General features: G+C 34.8%; 2 protein-coding genes across 11 annotated transcripts in view; both read left to right on the top strand.

The window, feature by feature from the left end:
• Positions 1-6730, top strand: part of LOC109046893 (non-muscle caldesmon-like) — a 50531-nt gene extending 43801 nt beyond the window's left edge. For all 6 annotated transcript variants that reach the window (XR_006154615.1, XR_006154614.1, XM_042722675.1 and 3 more), the window contains 2 exons: positions 1686-1722; positions 5298-6730. Coding sequence is in view for 4 of the 6 variants with exons in the window: in XM_042722675.1 (XP_042578609.1) it covers positions 1686-1722; positions 5298-5311 (51 nt within the window). In the remaining 2 variants the exon portion in view is untranslated. The remainder of the gene's footprint in view (positions 1-1685; positions 1723-5297) is intronic.
• Positions 6731-6844: 114 nt separating this feature from the next.
• LOC109069510 (troponin T, cardiac muscle-like) lies at positions 6845-17335 on the top strand. 5 transcript variants are annotated; one of them, XM_042722722.1, is made up of 18 exons: positions 6845-6958; positions 8867-8917; positions 10321-10325; positions 10839-10859; positions 11138-11143; positions 11567-11587; positions 11850-11867; positions 11971-11994; positions 12427-12453; positions 12576-12597; positions 12692-12749; positions 13592-13708; positions 13804-13881; positions 13984-14097; positions 14213-14325; positions 14417-14507; positions 15707-15744; positions 17055-17335. In XM_042722722.1, exons 2-18 carry the CDS (start codon positions 8880-8882, stop codon positions 17098-17100), a joined length of 837 nt encoding a protein of 278 aa, XP_042578656.1. In that variant the 5' UTR covers positions 6845-6958; positions 8867-8879; the 3' UTR covers positions 17101-17335. The 5 variants fall into 5 exon arrangements, with proteins under 5 accessions (XP_042578656.1, XP_042578655.1, XP_042578658.1 ...); XM_042722721.1 differs by lacking the exon at positions 15707-15744 and adding an exon at positions 15436-15476; XM_042722724.1 differs by lacking the exons at positions 11138-11143; positions 11567-11587; positions 15707-15744 and adding an exon at positions 15436-15476.
• The last annotated feature ends 4335 nt before the right edge of the window (positions 17336-21670 follow it).

Below are 21670 nucleotides of genomic sequence, written 5' to 3'. Positions count from 1 at the left end.
TTTCACTCTCTGCCACAAGAGCAGGTGGTTTGTTTGCAGGAAGGAAGTGCTTTAAAATCACCAGGAGTAACTCCTGTGGCACTAGTTGACTTTTCATTAAGCTCCGCTCACCTCAGCTTCCATTGCTCACTCAGACATGCAGTATAATGTGTCTAATAGTAGATTATTTTAGGAAACAGAGAGATTTTTCAGTACAATGTCCTCATGAAGTGTAAAAAGTGTGACATTGCAAAGCATCTTGTATATGCAATAGCAAGTTTTGCAAATTAACATTTTAAAGAAATGATTAAATTATTCAGTAATGGGATCAGACACTATATACACTAGATACTGTGAATCAGAATCGAGTTAAAGGCTTATGACAGTAAACTGCAAAGAGAGAGGTCTTTTTGTGTAATTTTTTTTGTAACAACTAATGTAAAATTTCAACAGCTCACAATGGTACTCTCAACTTAGTGCATCTGCTGACCTGAATCAGCGTGTAAATTAATTAACATTGATTTACCCTCGAGCAAATGTAGTTTAAGGTTTATTTTTGAACATTTTTAAGTAAAGATTTATTTTTGGGTTGTGTTGATTTTGTGGGTTGTTTTTGTAAAAATTAATGAAATATAAAAAAAAAAAAAAAAATTAATATTTAAAATTAAATATATAATATTATTTAAAGAAAAAAAAAAATTTAATGATATTAAATATTCTATTTATTTAATATAATAATGTAAAATTCCATATAAACTATCCAGACACACCGGACTTCCATAGATGCTCATTAAAAATGTGCAAAAGCTTTTTGGAATGAGGGCAGGGCAGAGCTTAGCGAAGGATTAATTTCACCTTCCCTCTCTCTTTTTCCCGTCACACATGGGTTTAACACCCATCACCCCTTAACAAAGGACTGCCTATTGTGAGGAGATCTATTTTAACACCAGCTTGGGATCCAGTTGACCAAACATGGCGGTCGTGCACACACACACACACACACATACAGACGCTCACGGGTCATGAATAGAAACCAATTCGAGTCGATCCCATCGTCTGAACCTGAGAAGGCATTCCCACGAGCCCTGGCCTTCATATTTTTATATCCATAGATCAAACAGATAATAATGGTAGTCATTCGGAACGGGCGACTCTATCCTTGGTTGGGGCACAATAGAATTCACTGCTTGACTGTCAGCGAGGCGTCAAGATCAGGCCAAGGCCGCGGTTAGCCACAGACTGCAGTTTTGGCCCCGAGTGTTTAAAGGACTGGTAAATGGTGACGTAAAGAGCCTAATGAAGGGAAATCTGTGGTCATAACCGCACTGATGTTACCAAAACCAGCAGTGCTGTTTGGTCAGGAGTGGAAGGAATGAGGGTTTCACTTGAATGTGAATCTGGAAAAAGAGCGCTGTATGAAACCATGCTAAGCATGTTCCTGTCATTGTACACGCAGCATGTCGGCCACAAGCGCTTTCACTGATGACTTTTTGGAGCACACAGGCACAAAAGAAGTATGTTAAAAAGGAAATGTAAAATAAAATGTGAAGGCGTAAGTGGAATAGCAGACGGATGGGCTGGGAAGAGCTCAGCCACTCTGATTAGCACATTAGATTGTATTTAAATTAATCTTATTCTTTCTCTCGCTGTTTCTGTTTCTCTTTCTCCTGTTTTCCATCTCTCTTTTTGATTTAAACCTCACCCAGGTCACAAGCAGAGGAGAGACCAAATCCGTCACCAATGGTAAGTGACGACAAGATAAAATGAATTTGTGTAAAGTGTCCAATTTCCAACAAAAAGCTATTCGTCAGCTCAAAACTGTTATGTGATGCAATACAGTCACGGGCAATTACAACGTATTTGATCCTTTGTATACTTTTATGACAAGTAAGGATTTGGATCAGTAAGATTTCACACTGGGCTAGACTATCAAGTGATTTCGTGAGTTCTGCAGGACTTTAAGAGGTCTTAAAAAATCTTAATTCATCATTCTACAAGCGAAGGCCTAAAAAGGTCTTAAATCAGAGAGAAAATCCTAAATTCATAAAGCCATGGCATTAGGGTCCGTGTATCTTTTGGTCATTTGATTTTCTACTAAAAAAGAAATACAGAAAAATGAGAAACAGTTTGATTTTTGTTTTGTTTGAGAAACGGAAAATGAAAATTTAGCTGGATTTTTCATGTTTTTGTTTATGGGTTGAAATGTGAGATTGTGCTTTAATATTTGTTTTGAATAAGTGGGCAGTGATAATTTTCTCTTTTAGTCTGTTGTGTGATGCTTCTATAAGCATACCCCACGACCTCAGTTCATTTTCAACAGGAGAGAAGCGGCAGGCGATCCGAGTTTATTAATCCTGCGGATTCGAAATTATATATATATATATATATATATATATCAATCATATATATCAATCATATATATCAATCATATATATCAATCAATTTTTTTGTTGTTTTGTTTTTTTTTATGGCTGCTGCATGCTATTGACAAAATAGAAATTACTTTATTCATAACCAATAAAACAGCATTTGAATTTTACTTTAGCCTATGTGTTTTACAACGACATGGAATAAAATATGATACTACAAATTTTTAGCCTACTCATTTTATTCTAGGCCTATTAGAAAAACAGGTAACATGTTTTCATTACAAACAACAGCAGAATTTTTTATTCATTTATTTATTTATTTATTTTTTACATAATAACACAGTTTCATGGGAAAAACCCAACCCCACATAAATATATTTATAATAAAATATTATAAAAATTAATAAATAATAAATCTTTACTTAAATTTTCACCATAATTAGTCTATTGTAATTCTTAAATCCAAATTATAGATTATACTTAGGAATTATGAACTGAATTCACAAATTTCGTGGATGATGATAGTATGAATAGAGTGTGGGTGTGACCACATTACAGATAATGAGTTCAGACGGGAAACACTGCACCTCTGGTTGGTTTCATATGAATTACATGAACATAATTTTTTTTTTTTTTCTATTTAAATAGTTTTTTAAAAGTAGAGATTTTGAGCTATCTATAGCATGGTTCTATGTCTGTGATGCCTAGTTCATTTCTGACGCATTTCAGAAAGAAGTTCAGGGAGACTGAAATGGCAGAAAGCACACCCTGTTAGGTTTCATTATTTTACAACAGAGTTTTGTAACGTTTTGTTGCATATTGAGGGCTATCATAGTGAGGGTGTCTTACGATGAAGGATGTGGGGGATTTTGAGTTTTATGTGTTTTGGGGGTGGGGACTGACGGAGATGAAGCACTTTCAGTGTTATGGGGATGGCGCGTGCGGATCGGGATCTGCCGACCGAAGAAGTGCAAAACACCGGTACCAAAGAATCCGCAGGATAAATAAACTCTGCTCGCCTGCCGCTTCTCTCCTGTCTAAAGTGCACTGAGCTCGTGGGTGCCGCGTATCGGTGCAGTACAGAAGGGATGAAAGGGGCGTTTCAGCACCGCCCACACATTCTAAACAAATATTAAAGCATAATCTCATTTTTTACCCATGAACAAAAGTACGAAAAATCCAGCTAAATTTCCGTTTTCCATTTCTTAAACAAAACAAAAAAATGTAAATCAAACTGTTTCTAATTTCTCTTTATTTCTTTTTAAGTAGAAAATCAAATGACCAAAAGATACACGGACCCATTAGATTAGATCTTCCTCTGTATTTTTGTTTTGTTTTCCAGTACAAATGTCTAGAAATTGTTAAAACAAGATACATTTTGATGCAAATTGAACATATGAAGTCTTGTTTTCTGAGAAACTGAATATTGAGTTAAATGCTTAAAACAAAAATAAACACCTCTCTACTTGTTATGAAAAACTAGCTTTTCAAGTAAATGCATCTTGATTTAAAAATCTTTTAAAGATCTATTTACATTGGAAAACAAGAAAGATGAAAAATACAGGTGAAAAACATTGTTTTTTAAAAATCATAAAATGAACATACATTTTCATTTTTAAAAAAAGTATATTTATAACACTTTGCTTTGTTTAATTACATTGGAATTTAATTTCCGAAAAAACAGTTAATGTTGTAGTTGCATTTGTTGTAGTGTCCATATACCAATATAAAATTGTACCCAACTATGTGAAAAGAAAGGTCAGTTGAAACCAAGTGATAATCAAAATGTAATTTTGGATTGTTTAGATAAAGATATCAGTTTATCTGAAAGAGTTTTTAGCTTTTAGGTTTTAGACAGCAAAAAAGCTTGCTTGATGAGAACACTTTGTGAGTTTCATTGTGCCTGTGTGTCTGCATTATAGCCTGTACATCTATCTGTGTCCCTGAGGGGTCACTGAGGTCAAAATGAAGTCCTGCTGTGAAGGGCACTTTCCGCCATATTGCACAATACCCACAATCCTCTCTGCCAGGAGTCCCTGCCAATGATAAATCATTGCTACAGGCACGTCGTTCACCGGCTGTTTCTTTGGCATTGTTTTCTATTTTGAATAGCGGCCATTTGTTCCTCTAGAAGAGGACGCGGTGGCCTTCGGCCGTGTGCTTTAGCCTGTCCTGACGTTCTGCTCGTCTCAGTATCTGGCCTTGGATTCTGGGCGTCTGTCAGTGCCAGCAGGGCTAAAGCTGCATGTTTGTCACATTACTGCATGGGGCACTAGAAGATTAGCGCTCCCGCATGCCGTATGCCAGATGTCATGAAAACTTAAATCCTTCCAACCACTTAAAAATGGTCCGACACCGCACATTTAAGATATTCTTTGAGCTGTTTTTAGCTCTGGAAAATAAAAGGGTGTAGATCACATTTACACACAGCTAAGTGTACAAAGATTTTTAATTCTCTCAGATTCTTGGCTTAAATATAGAATGTAACAGGCACACGATTTAAACCTTTTAGGGGGACAAAATATGAGCAGGTCCCATAAAAACAGGCAACAATCATGTTTAAACAAGTTTTGTATGATCATTCTTTAATATTTTGTAAATTTGGGTAAAATTTGATCAAATCTGAATTTTTAACATCATTACTCCAGGTTTCAGTGTCACATGATCCTTCAGAAATAATTCTAATATGCTGTTTTGCCGCTCAAGAAACTTTTTGATTATTATTATTATCAATGTTAAAAACAGTGGGGCTGCTTAATATTTTTGTGAAGACCATGCTACTTATTTTATTCAGTATTCTTTGTTCAATCAAATGTTATAAACAACAGCCTTTATTTTGTGAATTCAAAGTTTTCAAATCTTTATTTTAATTTATTAATACATGCACAATCCTGCATAGTGCATATTCAGTTTATATTTATTTTTAATTTCTCTTTTGTCTTTTAACAGGAATGGGCCATTAACCTTTCAAAGATGCCAGAGAGGCAGGGACCAAGAGAATGCACAACATTCCTTTTTTTTTTTTTTTTTTTTTTTTTATTAATACCAAAAAAATACAAGCATTTTATACTGCCAGGAAGATCTATGTGAGTAGACACAGTATAAAAGAGAGAAAAAAAAAATAAAAAAAATATATATATATTTTATCACTGTATTCACAGGTCATCGTCTTGCACCATCATAACATAAACGCAATGCCTTTGCATGTAACTTCTGCTAAACTGAAATCAAGGCTGTGAAAACCAGCGACCAGGTCATTTGTTTAGATTATATAGCAATTATATAACAGCAGCCAGCTCAAAACATTACAGATTCCTTGAAAAGGAGGACGAGGAGTTGCATTCCGAACTGTTTTTTTTTTTTTTTTTTTGTCAAATCACATTCATTTTAAACATGTTAGTTATCCTTTTCACCTGTTAATTTATAACTAAAGCAAAGCTTCACCTTGCGTTTCATGGCTGTTCGCCAGTTCCAGACCGAATATGAGCACCAATAGTCTAGCTGTATTTTGTACTTTTTGTCGTAACGACACTTTTTTTTAATAAAAATTGTCTTAATAATATATGTTAGCACATAGTGTACGTTTTTGTAATTAACTATATATTTTACTGCTTGATACAAAATGGTCTTTGCTTTTGCTCTCAATATTATTTTATATCAAAGAAAGTTTTAATTCAGAAGTCCATTATAGTCATACCGTTAGCATTATTACATTATCTTTGGCTTTTTTACTCTTGGAAACACTGGTCTGAAGTTGTTTGTGACCATCTTTTTGTAAGTGTTAATCATATGGAAGAATCGGTATTGGTTAAAAACGGTTAAACTCGACAGAAAGGGAAAGTGCACTTTTTGGCTTATATTTGAGTACATTTCACAGTTTTTTGCATATAATGCAAGGCCTTGGTTAATCCAAAACCATCTAACGAGAAGGGCAATGTCAATTCATGTTTAATGTTCAAGTGTCTCATTTTTCTTCTTTCTGTTGCAATCATTCATTCTAAATTGCAACACGGATGTCGTCGGCTTTCAATGCAGCGCTAGTTGGCAGAACGTTAGTAATGCCGTCATTTAAAACGCATATCATTTCTGACGTCTTTTGTCAGACAAAGAATATCCAGTTCTGCCGCCGTAGCTTATCGCTAATGTCTCTAAATGTTCAAAGTTCCTGTATTCTGCTTGTATTTTTTGACAATCAAGTTTTTTACTATTTGTTTCAACACTTATGTGTTGTTTCAGAGTAACACTATGCAAGTCGCACCACCTTTAATTGCAATTACCTTGTTACAAATATGACTGTTTGTAGCCAATAGTTCCATACAGAGCAAATGTTTCAACTTGTATCATTGTCTCAGTGACCACAATAAAGAGACCAATGAAAAACACCTGTGATTGTGTGCTTCTCAATACTCCAGCAGCCATATATCACATAACTGGCATGCCCCGCTTCCTCTAACAATAGGCTCAGCTCTGGCAGCCAATCAGAGCAAAGCAGAGTGGTCACATGATCTGGCAGGTCTGTATTAGGTGAGCTTTGGGTTAGTTTGAAACTGTCTGCTGCCCGGAACCTCGAGATAAGACCCCATCTCTCCTTCTTCCTGGTGAGATCTCAGGTAAGAGGCTTCAGATTTTGTTAGATCCAATTGCCAGTTTCTTCATAACTAAAATCAACAATTGCATGCCCACCAGATTAAATTGATTGTGGGAAGTTTCCCATAGTGTGTGGATCAGGCCTGAGGATCATCCTCTTCATTCTTTTGCATGCCGTAGTCTGTGCAATCATCAATGCAATGTTTGTCTTATTCGCCAGAGGGACTGGACTGGTGGTTTGCATGCTTTGGGTTTTTGCCTTAATGCATCTTAATACAGACTATCAATGGCAACATTCCTGCCACCTTTTTCCAGACTTTCGGATGGAGTACGACCGGCCCTCGCTTATTAATGTAAAATGCACATAACTCCAAAGTGAGACGGTTAATCTGCTGCAAAGACACTGCGTTCAGACCTCTTGCTGCTGCTGCCTGCTCTCATTATCACGAGGACTTGATTTAAAAACAACCTTTATCCAAGATGATCTCTTTGTGAAGAGCCATTAGTTTGAGTGCCATCAGACAAGATAGGCTGAAGACCCCAACAACTATTGAGCTGCAAATATTGAGTGAACATAAGATGATAAAAACATGTTTCAAATGGATGACCTGCAGACCTTTGGACCTTCAGCAACTGCAGTTTGAATTTAGACACTTCAATACAATGAAAGAATAAAAATGGTGTAGGATTAAACTCAGAAACTGCTGGAAAAATTCACAATGAGAAGATTTTGTTCAATTAGAAAGTGTACTACATTATTCTTTTACAACAAAATCATTTATACAGTGTATGTTTTCATTGCATTAAAAGCAAATATCAAACAAAGTGGTGCAAAATGAAATTCACTTTTGGCTTTTGTTTTGTCATTGTTGTCAATCAGCTGGTGTTTTGGTGATTTTTAAAAGGTCAGCTTCCCCTTGTCATTTATTACAAACACACTAAAAAATAAATAAATAAAACTGGTGTAAAAAAATGGTGTAGAAACAATTTTCACTTAATTAAACATGAAATTTTGAAGTAGAAAAGCTGAAATAGTATTTTCTTGTAAAATTAACTCTTCATCGGTTTTATTTGAAACTTAGAAAATGTTTACAGTGCATGTTCCACTTTTTGTCTCAATTGTTAACATCATAAACATTTTATTTTCTTATAAAAAAAATACAATTTGTTTCATGTTTTTTCTTGAAAAGCATGTTATATTACTTAATATTTTGTTGCCCAAGACAATGGCATTCACATATTTTTAATTGTGACTTGGGTCTATATGTTGTAAATAAAACAATATAGTTTACAAGTACTATTTCAGTTTTTTTGCTTCAAAATGTCATGTTTAATGGAATGTTCAACTGGCCATTTCTTTGTGAAATTTACAAGCAATGTTGAGTGTTTTTTATTTCTTTTTCTTACTTTGTGGGACAACTATATACAGTAATCCTAATGAGTTGCATTAAAATCTAGAGGGGTCTTTAACGTCATTAGAAGCTGTGGAACAATGTCCTGCACAAACAATGTGCTTCAAAAATAGATGCCAAGGACACTCAGTCTTGATTTACACAGGCCTGGAACAGATCAGCCAAGTTCATTGTCTGGCAAGCACCTGTTCCAAACCGTAGTTTGTTACAAACAAAAATAGCCTCCTGCACTCGTTAATCACATGTTTTATAGTGTGATTTATTTCCTGGTGGATAGTCTTCGGGACAGCGATGCTGCTTTTCAAAACCTTGTTAAACACAGTTATGAATATGAATCCTTGTTATGGTCCAGCAATGTTGAACATAAAGATTATTGTTCTCTGGGATCAGGGTCACTGGCAGAAGTTTAAAGAGGATTTGTTCTGCAGTTAGTACATGCTGAAATAAACTGAAATTGAATGAACTTATTAGACATGCGTGTAAGGTCCTTTTATAACTGAAACTCTTTTACTTCATCAGGAATCTACTAGTCATGGCTGACACAGAAGAAGTCATGGAGGAGGAAGTTCAGTACGTATGAACTCGTTACTTTTTACCCATTTAATTCACTTGTATTCCAAATGAAATACAGAACACTGCAAAGTATAGACTGTTTAAACTTAAAAATAAAGGTTCCAATTATATTTCCACTTGAGCTTGGTTCGTACATGACCCGTAATTCTCAGCATGGTTGTCTAATTACTCTATTGATATCTCATAGCATCTCATGTTACTTTGGCAGTGACTGACATGTTTGTATTGCCAGCTCTGTTATTTAGCCTCTCAGTGGAAAATTAAACCATATCTGTATTCAAAAAGCATCTCAGTAAAGAAACTTTAACATCAATAAAACCTTTTCATTCCACAAAATCTTTAGATTTAGATCTTTTTTTTTTTTTTAGATCTTTAGATTATTAAAATGTTCTCTGGAAAAGTTGTTTGGGAAAATGGGACATCCCTGCGAAAACCCCATTTTGGAACCTTTATTTTTAAGAGTGTTCTCTATATAGGCCTACTAAACTAATTGAAAAAGCAGTAGCCTATAGTGTGACATCATTGCCACATGCAATGTGATTCAATTCTTTTGCATAAAATGTCTTAAAGTTTAATAGTCTGATTATGTAATAGTTGGAGCAGAAATGGTTTAAAAAATAGTTCTAAAGTTACCAAGCACATCCTGTATACAGCGGAAATAGAGAAATTCCATGCACAACCTACATTGTTTATATCTACACTCTCGGAAAACTGTCATTGGGACGTGCCCTAAGGTATAAATCTAAAAATGTACATATTTGTACCTTATTTACCTTATTATTTAGGTTATAAAAAATATTGTGGGAACACTGTTGAAATGTTTCTAAAACATTTGCATGTCCAGTTTACTTGTGATTATAACGTTATTTAAAGGTTACAAAAATGTTTCCGACAACGTTTTACGAACTTTTTTGCCCAAAATCAAATGTTGTTTCAACATTTATTTTTAATGTTATTAGAACATTAAAATCACTGGTTTTTATATTGTGATTAGAACGTTATTTAAACGTTTCAAATATGTTTCTTATAACATTCTACTAACTTTTTTAAACGTTATTTAAACATTTATTTATTTTTTATATTCTAAGAACGTTTTCTCTCAACATTATGAGAACATTCATCAAGTACAAATAACATCATAAAAACATCCAAGAATGTTCATCTTACAATGTTTTCTCTCAATAAGAAAAAGTAATCAAATCTTAATAATGTTATAAGAACGTAAGCATTACTTTAAGAACATCTTGTTCTAACATATTTAGAACTTGCTAGTGAGAGTTGTGAGAGCGTTCCCTGTTGGGGTGACAGCTTTGTTTCTGAGAGTGTAACTCAATTTTATGTATCATCTTTTAATTGTCAGCTGTTTATCCTGTTCTTTTTCTCTCTTCACCATGTGATAGGGAAGGTAAGCCAGTATGAGATGAGTAGCTACTGCTTAAAGCATCAACATTAGCCTTATTCATGCACTAATCACTAATTATGTCTAATTATGGAAACGGAGGCTGGTCCAGAGGAAGTTCTGCATGCTATTGTGCTATTTTTGACTGTGATCATTTCACTTGGCCAGTGGAGTCGAGTTACTCAAATAACTAATAGAATTTTGTGGAGAGTGACATTTAAATATCAAGTATGTCGGTGTCTGTTTCTTCTCATCTCAGACGTCAGTTCCCACATTCTGTCAATAACAGTCCATAAATTAAATATTTGTTTGCATGTATTTTGTTGGTCCATATGATCATGCAAATGGCATTAGATCCTGAATATGAATTTTCTCGAAATGTCACTTACAAGCTGTTGGGTGGATCTCAATGTTCTGACAATGATCTGTTGACTTGATTCAGCATCTTGATCATGCAAATGTCCCTTTTTATGCTTCTGAATGTATTTGCTACTAATCGTTATTATGTTCACACTGTAGTGGAGGAAACCGAAGAGGAAGGTAAAGCCGTGTTCGCTGTGTGTTGTGTTGCTTTTCCTGCATGAGTTTAAATTTAAGATTAACTCCAAAATATGATTAAATTAGATTTTGATATCACGTATGTGACCTAAAACCATTAAAAAGACCAGTTGCTTCTTCACTGATTAGAGTTTTTCACATGCATGCATGTAGATATTTCAGTTTATTTTCACCGTTAATTCACTTACTCATCCTCGTTTATGCAATTATTTATTTCTTCCTTCTTTCTTTCACTTATTCTATCATTACCCCTCCTGAAGTGGAAGGTAAATTTTTCACCACATATACTTAGCAATAATTGTATTTAGTCATTTATGCACCCATTATTTCATTGTTCACTTACTTTTTAATTGTTTTCGTGATTTAAAAAAAATAGACCATAGTATGGAAGGCCATTTCAACCACAGAATAAAAAATAAAAAAAATTCACGTCAAAACTGTGAGATATATAAACTCACAATAGTTCTCAAATTATGAGTCACAAAAAAAATATAGTCAGAATTGCAAGATATAAGCTCATAATTGCAAGGAATTGCTTTCATACTTAAGCAACTTTATTGCATTATTTTGAGTAAATTTACCTTTTGTCTAGTAATTAAAAAATGAATTATAAACTTATTTTCTGTACATATAAATATACAATCACCAATGCAAGTTGTTTAGTAATTCATGTAATGTTTTCATATTAGTACCAGCCCCTGAGGAGGAAGGTAATCATTCCCTTGTTTGATTTGTTAATTCAGTTGTTTAAATGTTTTATGATTTAAAAACATTAATATCATAGGTACAATATCTTTAAACCACTGCATCAACACATTTTTATTTTTTATTTCATGTGTTTTATCCAAAAAAAAAAAAAAATACATAAAAGAATATCTGCTCCTGATTGACAGGATTTATGTTGTGGTATGTTTAAAAAAAATTTGAAACTACAGTTTTTGTAAACTAACTGATGTGCTGTTCTTATAATAGAGCCTGCCGAAGTAGAAGGTAATTATTTCAGTTCTTATTAATATCATGGTTATTTGTATATACAAGTGTCTCTAAATCTTCATTCTTTTTAACCACTTATAATTATCCCATATCTGAACAGAGGAGCCAGAACCTGAACCACAAGGTAAAGCTCCTCAGGTTTATATTCATTCATAGAATATAGATTAAGAACAAAACATTTAGCAAGAGATTCCAGATATTCAGGTTCTCATTTTCGGGCCTGACGATGGAGGGGGTGGGGGGGGGGTGTGATAATCTGAATCGAATGTTTACCATCATTGCAACTGCATGATGTGTCATTGTGAAGGCTGGAGGACAGAAACTGTTTATTAGTAAGGTTTGTATGTCGTGTTGTAATATATAAGTTCATTTCAATCGCATGAGTGCTGTCAGAACATTGGGTCGTCATATTCAGCCGGCCATTTGTTTCAAAATCAAAAACGTTTCTTTAGTTCTGGATCGTTTCGTATTCCCAAATGTTGTTTGTTTTTCCTTGAAACACTTCAAATGTGTCTGAATGTGAAATTGTGTCTGTTCATCTGTCTTCATCTCACAGAAGCTCCAGTGGAGGAGGAGACCACAGGTAACTGCTCCAGAAATCACACACACACATTTGGTTGATTCTCTGGGAGTCTGTAACACACTTTCTGCATCATATTCATAGTGATGATGTATTTTGATTTTTTTTTTTTTTTTTATCCTAAGATGAGACAAAACCAAAGCCAAAGTATGTTCTGCTCTGATATCTTTCTTTCTTATGTTTATCTCTATATGTGAATCCTGCACACTGTGAGTATTCATGACTAACAATTATTTTACAGATTCATGCCAAATATCGCTGCTCCGAAGATTCCTGAAGGAGAGAAGGTGGACTTTGATGTGAGTTTGGATTTGAATTACATCACTTCCTGTAGTCGCTTCAAAGTGTTTGGAATGGAACACTGGCGTCTTACTTCTACTTTACTGAATTATGTAAACCTGCACATTATTAATGATAAATATTTGCAATAGTATGCTATACATGACATTACATTTGTCACATGACTTTATTATGTGAATTTTATATCTGCAAGTATTATGTCTAAAATTTGAACTTTTTTGAATCCAATGTAGTGTAAAAAACAAACAAAAAATCTTAAAGACACAGTTCACCCAAAAAGAAACATTCTGTCATCATTTACTCATCCTCCACCTGTTCTTAACCTGTATGAGTTTCTTTCTTCTGCTGAAGATATTTTGAAGAATGAATACAGTTGATGGTAGCCATTGACTTCCATAGCATTTTTTCCATACTATGTAAGTAAATGGCTACTGTCAACTGTTTGGTTACTGAAGATTCTTCAAAACATCCAATGGTTACTAACATTATCTGGAACAACATGAGGGTGAGTAAATGATGTCAGAATTTTCATTTTTGGGTGAACAATCCCTTTAAGTTCAGATAGCCTGGTCAAGAAGTCAATACTAAAAATCTAGATGTATATTATTTCCATTATCCACTGTAGGATACAGTACTCATAACTGAACATTAAACTAAGTTATAAAAAGGATTTTTTTTTTTTATTCGACTTTAAACTGCTAAGTTTTTCTCATAACCCAGCGTTTCCACCATTTCTGTCTTTTCAGGAGTAAAAACAAGTGTCACGTGTTGAATACCACACATTATTGATACTATAGAGCTGTATGTTAGTGTAAACATCGCTTTCATGCGTGTGTAACAGGACATCCACAGAAAGCGTCAGGAGAAGGATTTATCTGAGCTTCAGTCTCTGATCGAGGCTCATTTCATCCAGAGGAAGAAAGATGAAGAGGAGTTGATCGCTCTGGTCAACAGAATCGTAAGTCCTGGAAGAACTGATCCACTAATCCAGAGTAGGGTTAGACAGCTTTAAGTGCTAAATAACTTGTGATTGACAGTGTTGTACCTGTGCAGGAGAAGCGTCGCACTGAGAGGGCGGAGCAGCAGAGAATCCGTGCGGATAAGGAGAAAGAGAGACAAACCCGTCTGGCTGTGAGTGACAATCGCTTCAGCCAATAGGGAGCAGCCGTTAACCTCCATAATAGAGTGCTGGCATAGAAATGTAGTGCAACTCTTTCCTTCATCCCTCTTCAGGAAGAAAAGGAGAGAAGAGAGCAAGAGGAACAGAGGAAGAAACAAGATGAAGATGCTAAGAAGAAGAAAGTCCTTACTAACAAGACACACCAGTACGGAGGAATCCAGCAGAAGGTTTGAATTAAGAGAGTTCTAGAACTAGAAACATATGTTATTATTATATCACCATGCAGCAACCGCAGCAGTACCAAGTTAAAGTGAATCAAACACCGTCGATCTTGTCTTGCAGGGCGAGGGCCGCAAGGGGGCGAAGAAACAGACGGAGAGAGAGAAGAAGAGGAAGATCCTGGCGGAGAGGAAGAAGCCACTCAACATCGATCACCTGTCTGAAGATAAACTGAAGTAAGCCACCGCCGAACATGATCTCATCACAGTCAGATCAGCTGGTGGTGTGGAAATGGCCACTGACGAAGCTTCTGATTGGTTCTCACAGAGAGAAGGCCAGTGAGCTCTGGCAGTGGATGATGCAGCTGGAGGCCGAGAAGTTCGACCTCAGCGAGAAACTTAAGAGACAGAAATATGACGTAAGTGCTGACATAAAACGACAATAAAATAACAGATTTGAATCACTGTCAATATGGATTTTGTATGTTGTCTTTTTGTTGCAAATAAGAAGTTATTTTTGCCCTATTGAGCTAATTTCAAGATTTTCAGTATCAGTGTCAGCTGTTGACATATTTTAAGCTCAAATCTGCAGAAAGTAGATTATAAAATGGTATTTAACATTTTTTGATAGTTTGACACAACATAAATCACTTAAAGTCAACATGAAATCAAGTTCATTGACCTTTTCATTCACATTTCCAGTGTTATTGTGAACAATAAAATGTCATCCGAAAATGACAACATTCAGGCTCTTACATAAAGAAATCGCTTTTTCACAATCAACAAATTCCCACTCATTTTTTTTTTTTTTTTTTTTTTTTTTTTTTTTTTAAAGGTAAACCTTTGGAATCTTCTTTAAATCTTATTTACATTTCTTTATAATTATATTAATAATTTCTATAATAAAAATCATAATCACTTGTAAAAATGTACAATATATCAGTATTATACAATTACATTACAATATATAACAATTCAATTTACAGCACCTTCTTAAATTGGATAAAAACCTGTTTTCGTATGCAGAAACACTGTGCATTTATTAATAACTTTATTAATAATTCTATATATGTAGAGTTAAAAAATGTTGTTGAATTTTATGCAGAAAAGAGACATCGCCATCTTGCTCTGACCAAAGTTATCTGAATGCAGCTGATGCGCGTGACCAGTCATAAACATGAACTACCCTGGAGGTCTTGAATGCACCAGTATACTCACATTACGGAATTAAAATCATTTGTGAATCATCTTAATTTTAAAAGACTTATTCTGTAAAATAGTTCCCACTTGGCCACTGTGAAAAAGGCGTCCATGGCCTGCCTGTCTAAAACTGTGACTTGCTTCCAGATGAATGTTCTCCAGACCCGAATCAATGAGCAACAAAAGTTGTAAGTAACCGGCTGTGAGGGCGGCCACCTCACTTGCTGTGTAGCCTGCTGTCAGTAACTGTTGTCAGTCAGATTTGTGTTGGGTCTGGGCTCTGGATCTGAAGGGAGGTGGCATGCTTGTGGCTGTAATGAGGCAGCGGACGTCTGCGAATCCACAGGTTTCCCCATCAGCTGGTCATGTTGAAACTGTCTTTTATGCTTAGCAAGACTTCCGTATGTGTTCCCTACAGGTCACTCAGCTTCTGGCTAGAGTCAGAGATCACCAGAGGTAAGTACCCTGAGCCACACTGGTCACTTTCCCCTGGTTTCAACGAGGTCTGGGTGAGAGGAGGGAAGCAGAGGAAGTGTTGCTGTTAAGCAGACCAAGACAAAGCCGTTTTGGTTTGATCTGCTCAACAGACCCTGCTGCTTTCAGATCCCAGGCCCGATGAAACCGCACAATCTTGACTGGAGCGAGGTTGGAGCATGTGGTCCAGCTCAGTCCCAGCGTCAAACGGGGAAACGTTTAGGATTTTTACACTCAATCCTAATAGGACCAGTTCAAGTGGCTCCTTCAATTCATACTTAACTATCATCACCAACACATACAGGACATGAATTTGTCCACATAAACTGACAGAAACATCCATATATGCAGATAAATACATATGAATCATTAGAAATGTTCACCCAAAAATCCAAGATGTAGATGAGTTTGTTCATTAGAACAGATTTGGAGAAATGTAGCATTGCATCACTTGCTCACCAGTGGATCCTCTGCAGTGAATGGGTGCATCTTGATGAATATGTTTCTTACAAACACGCTGCTTTTCAGCTCTCAAAATAATAACTGATGGACTGGAGTGGTGTGGGTTACTTGTGGATTATTGAGATGTTTTTATCATCTGTTTGGACTCTCATTCTGACGGCACCCATTCACTGCAGAGGATCCATTGGTGAGCAAGTGATGTAATGCTAAATTTCTCCAAATCTGTTCACATGAAGAAATAAACACATCTATGTCTTGAAAGGCCTTAGGGTGAGTAAATCTTCAGCTAATTTTCATTTTTGGGTGAACTATTCCTTTAATATATTGATTGGACATAGATGAGAGAGACTCCAGTAAAACGGTAAGTTCAAAATGAATATTTTGCCTCGGGAGACGGAATCTGTAGGCCAAACGAGAGGGTAAGAAACACATTAGGCCAAAACAAGACTGAAACATGGACTGCATGTGAATGAGTGCTGCTTTTCTCCGGCATGTGTTTGAAATGTGTCTCTTCTAATCTTGTGAACCGCTATTCTGATAATGTTATTTTTAATTTAGTTTCCGCTTCACTTGTTTTAAAATGTGTAAGGACAGGAATCATTTTTGGTTTATGGTTGTTGTTTTAATTAATATTCATGGATTTGCTGATGAATATTAATTAGGATATGCTCCGATATTCTGTGTAATTTGCAAGTTAAAATTTAAATGCATTTTGATTAGAAATAGATTTAGTAGATCAATGGACTGATGAAAGGATAAACAATTATCTAAAATGTTTTATTTTTTATATGCAGGTTTGATTTTTATTTTGTGTTTTTTTATCTTTTCAGTGCCAAAGGTCGTGGAAAGGGCAAGGTTGGTGGCAGGCTGAGGTAAACGTGCAGCGAATCGAGGCACCACAGAGATCCAGAGGACTTTGTCTCCTTCTGCACATATGCATTTGTAGTCATTATAAAACCACTGTTCTGTTTGATTGTTCATGCAGAGACAGTAAAGTGACATATTTTACTGATGTCCTGTTTTATTCCTGCTTTTTTTGTCTTAGACACACAAGTATTTTGCAGTCATATCATTCATTTTATCCCTGCAACATTAAAAGAGTCAAACTGCCTACAAAGTGTCCTGGTGACTCTCTCACATACTTATCCATCATTTTCCAAAACCAGTTTTTAATCACTATTCAAACACATGCAAATGTAATTCATAAGCAGTGCAAATGAAACACAATATGATTTTAATAATAAACTCTTTTCAATATATTATGAAACCAATGAAAGTCATAAGTATAGAAAGAGGACCTGGTTAAACAAACAAAAAGCATTCACTCAATGTCGTGTCTTCCTTGAGAAATGCATTTTGATCAATATAAACTTTTCTATAATTTACTATAATACTACTACACTATACTATACTATACTATACTATACTATACTATACTATACTATAATACTATAATAAATTACTATAGCAGCATAATTCACAGAAATCACAGGCAGGTGCAACCCATTTAAGTTCATTAAATTCGATTTCCAGTGGTGTAATTCACAAAAATCACCACAGAAGGGCACAACCCATTTAAATTTAATAGACTCGATATATGGCAGTGTAATTCACAAAAATCACCACTGGAGGGTGCACCTCATTTAAGTTGAATAGAATTGATTTGCAGCTGTGTAATTCACAAAAATCACCACCAGAGGGTGTAAGGTGTTCATTAGACTCGATTTGCAGTTGTGTAATTCACAAAAATCACTACAGGATAGTATAATACGTTTACCTTAATTAGACTTAAAGCAAAGTAATTCACAAAAATTGAGAATGAGACAAAACCTTGTGACAAACCGAGATTACTGGGCAGCTTTCTCTAGTCTCTAGCTCTGAATGAATTGATAAAGGTGAGGTAGGCTTGATTAGATCTTCCAGGTGTAGCTCTGGACTAGTTTATAGGCCTAGTACATGAAATATGAAATCAGAAAAAATGGGGTCTACATTTTTAGACCAGTTTTATTTTAATAAGCGTCACAATATAACATCATGATTGCATGTTTTTTACAGATTTGTGTGATATCATAATATTTGTCATTAATGTGTCCGGGGCAATCACGAAACAGCTGTGTTGTGTGACTTATGCAGCCATTCTGGAGAAGCTGTGTTGAAGTCAGGTGGCTGCTCTCATTCAAAACAAAACTGGAAACTATCATGCAGTTTCGTGTCAGGCACTGATCGGTCTGTGTGGTGCTGTGTGAAGTCGAATACGACTTGTGTAACACTGATTGCTTGGCATTACAAGATGATTTGTGATTGGCTGTGGTGATGAATATTTAATTAGATGTGCTTTTGCTTATGTTTGAAATTAATTATATTTTTTTGTTTTTAGTTTATATTGTTTTTTTTTTTGTTTGTGTGTTTTTTTTTTGTTGTGTGGTTTACTATTAAATTTTCACAAAATGTTTAATTTAGCGTTACCTTTGTTGAGAATAGTGTTCCTTTGAACTACATGTGACTAGATAGAATTGATTATTCGTGTGCTGAAAATAAAAATCTATAATCTATAAACAAAACAAGTTGAGCCAGAAAATAACAAAAACAAACAGTACATAATATTAAGTCTATAATTTAATGAGTGCTACACACATGAATATAAATGTTAAAAGAAAAAAATCATTATGGGTTTTATGCATTGTACGAAATTTTAAAAACACCACAGCTAAAAAAAAAAATTAATATCAACTTTAAAAAAAATGTAAGTTATTCTATACATCAAGTGTGTACATCAAATGATGTAAACTAGTTTATTAGGCAATTCATGTTCTTTAAGATGACAATGCGCAGGGGAAAAAAATGGTATTTCACCTTAAAGTCTAAATGGCCTAAAAAACATTTCCTTCATTTCTGTGGCTGACTCAGAACCCCACAGACTCAGTGGTGCAAGAGAGAAAACTTTGTGTTTTAAACGTGAAATCCTGAGTTTGAATCCCTTTGTTATTTATGTTAAATTGTTGCTATAGCTAATACCAAAGACCGAAATCTAAAACTATGTAACATTATAACCTCTGTGGCGCAGTGGTTAATATTTTGTGTTTTGGTACAAGAAAGCAATTTACTGAAGTACATTTCATCATTTATTAAGCAATTCATGTTCTTTAACCTATACTTTAAGAAAACAATGGCAAGAATTTAAATTAAAAAAGCCCATATTTCAACTGAAAGTCTAAACAACCATTAAAAAATATATTCCTACCAACTCATCCTCTGTGGCTCAGTGGATAGTTGTTTAGCTTTTACTACATGAAAGTCTTGGTTCAAATCCCACACTTGCTAAATTACTTATCATTTAAAAACAACATCTCAATAAAATCATATCCAAAAACAACTTTAACTTAGCAGGCTCAGTGGCTCAGGTGATAAAGAGTTGCGTTTTAATTTGGGGGGACCTCAATTCAAATCCCACTTTTGCAAACATCAAGTTCTTGTTATAATTTATGCTGTATCTTAAGAAAAAGGTAAAAATTCAATACACATGCAAAACACTCTACAGCTCCACAGGCTCAGTGGCACAAGAGATAAAAACCTGCATTTTAGACATGAAGTGCTGGGTTCGAATCCCTTTATTTCTTATTGTTAATGGTTGCTATAGGAAATGCCATACACTGAAATCCAAACATTGTCACTACACAACCTCTTTGCCGCAGTGAGAAATCATTGCTTTTTGGTACATGAAAGTCATGGTTCAGATCCCATGATTGCTGAAGTGCTTTTCATCATTTATTAAGTGTAGGAAAGACTTATTATGTTACATCATGCTTTCATCAAATTCTTGCTATAGTTTTGCTACAAAAGAATGCGGCTACACCACAGATTCAGTGGCGCAGGTGCTAAAGCATTGTATTTTAAACGTGAAGTCCTGAGTTCGAGCCCGTTGTTTCTTATTTTAGGTTGTATCTATAGGTAATTAAATCACCTCTAGAAGGTGTAAATCAAAACCAGCACTTCACATCACATCACAGTGTCTGTGGTGCAGTGGACAATTACTTGTCTTTCATGTGTGATGGGCTGGGTTCGAACCCTGCAGCTATTGAGCTTTTCTTTATATAAAACACAGCTCTCAATAAAACCCCAACTAAAACCAACTAGGTTCCTCAGGCTCTGTAGCTCAGGTGATAAAGCATTGTGTTTTAATCATGGAGACCTGGGTTCGAATCCCACTATTTCTTACGGTAAATTGTTGATGTTATATTCAACAAAATGCCCCAAATGTCGATAGCTGGTGTGAAAGCCACGATGGCGCTAGTGGCTAAACACACGTTGGTTGCAGACAAGGTCACTGTAGAGTTGGGGGTTCAAATCCCACACCAAAGAGAGATACTAAATAACTGGGCGAGGAGGCAAAAGTGGTAAAACAGAAAGCCAGAGGCAGACTGGCTAAAATACTAGGAACGGTAAAACAGACAGACTACTCAGCCATGAAAAACACGGACTTACAAACATAGCTGGGGCGGTACAACAGACTGACTGAACAGTCATGAGAAACACGGACTTACAAACATAGCTGGGGCGGTACAACAGACTGACTGAACAGTCATGAGAAACACGGACTTACAAACATACCTGGGGCAGTAAAATAGCCGATAGAGGTGGAGCTGGGTGAGGCGGAGAAAGGGGGAGGTGAGAGAAGAAAAATCAAAGAGATAAACAAATTTTTTTGGTGCTTTTTTTTATATATATATATATATAATTTTGCTGCTAAATGTGGCCAAAAATGGCTTCCTCATTCTCATCTGCAGCAGAGAGGGGATTTGAACCCATGCCACCTGCATTGGGCTGAAGTCTTATGCCATGTGCGCTGACCACACAGCCACACCACCTCACAGACAGAGTTATATTCAGTTACTATAAGAAATAAACACATTTACACACAATTAAAAAAAAAATATTGTCTACAATTAAAGGTACAATTAAATATTATTTTTTAAAAAGAAACATTCGGAATTAAAACATTAAAATCAAGATTTTAGCAAATGTTAATAAATTCACACACTTTGTATATGTACAATAAATTAAATACTAAATTAAATATAATATGTAAATTAAATTTAAAATTAAAATTAAATTTAATATGTAAATATTACATAAAATAACGAAATAAAGTTAATATTTAGAAATAGAACATTTAAATAATTTTTTAGTGCAAATAAATGTTTCATATTAAAAAAATAACTATATTTACCCATATTAAAAAAAAACATATTTTGTGTCTAGGTACAATTGCATTAATCTTAACAATAAATGTAAATACATTTAACAACACTTAAATTTTGTTACTAGGTGCAATTAAATAAATACTAATACCACAAAAAATACAATTTAATATTTTAACATATTAAAAACAATGTAAATATTATACAAAATAATATACAAATTACATTAAAATTAAGTAAATATTTAT

The sequence above is a fragment of the Cyprinus carpio genome, chromosome B4, assembly GCF_018340385.1.
Source record: "Cyprinus carpio isolate SPL01 chromosome B4, ASM1834038v1, whole genome shotgun sequence".
NCBI classification, from domain to species: domain Eukaryota; kingdom Metazoa; phylum Chordata; class Actinopteri; order Cypriniformes; family Cyprinidae; genus Cyprinus; species Cyprinus carpio.
This window is presented reverse-complemented; position numbering and strand designations above follow the sequence as displayed.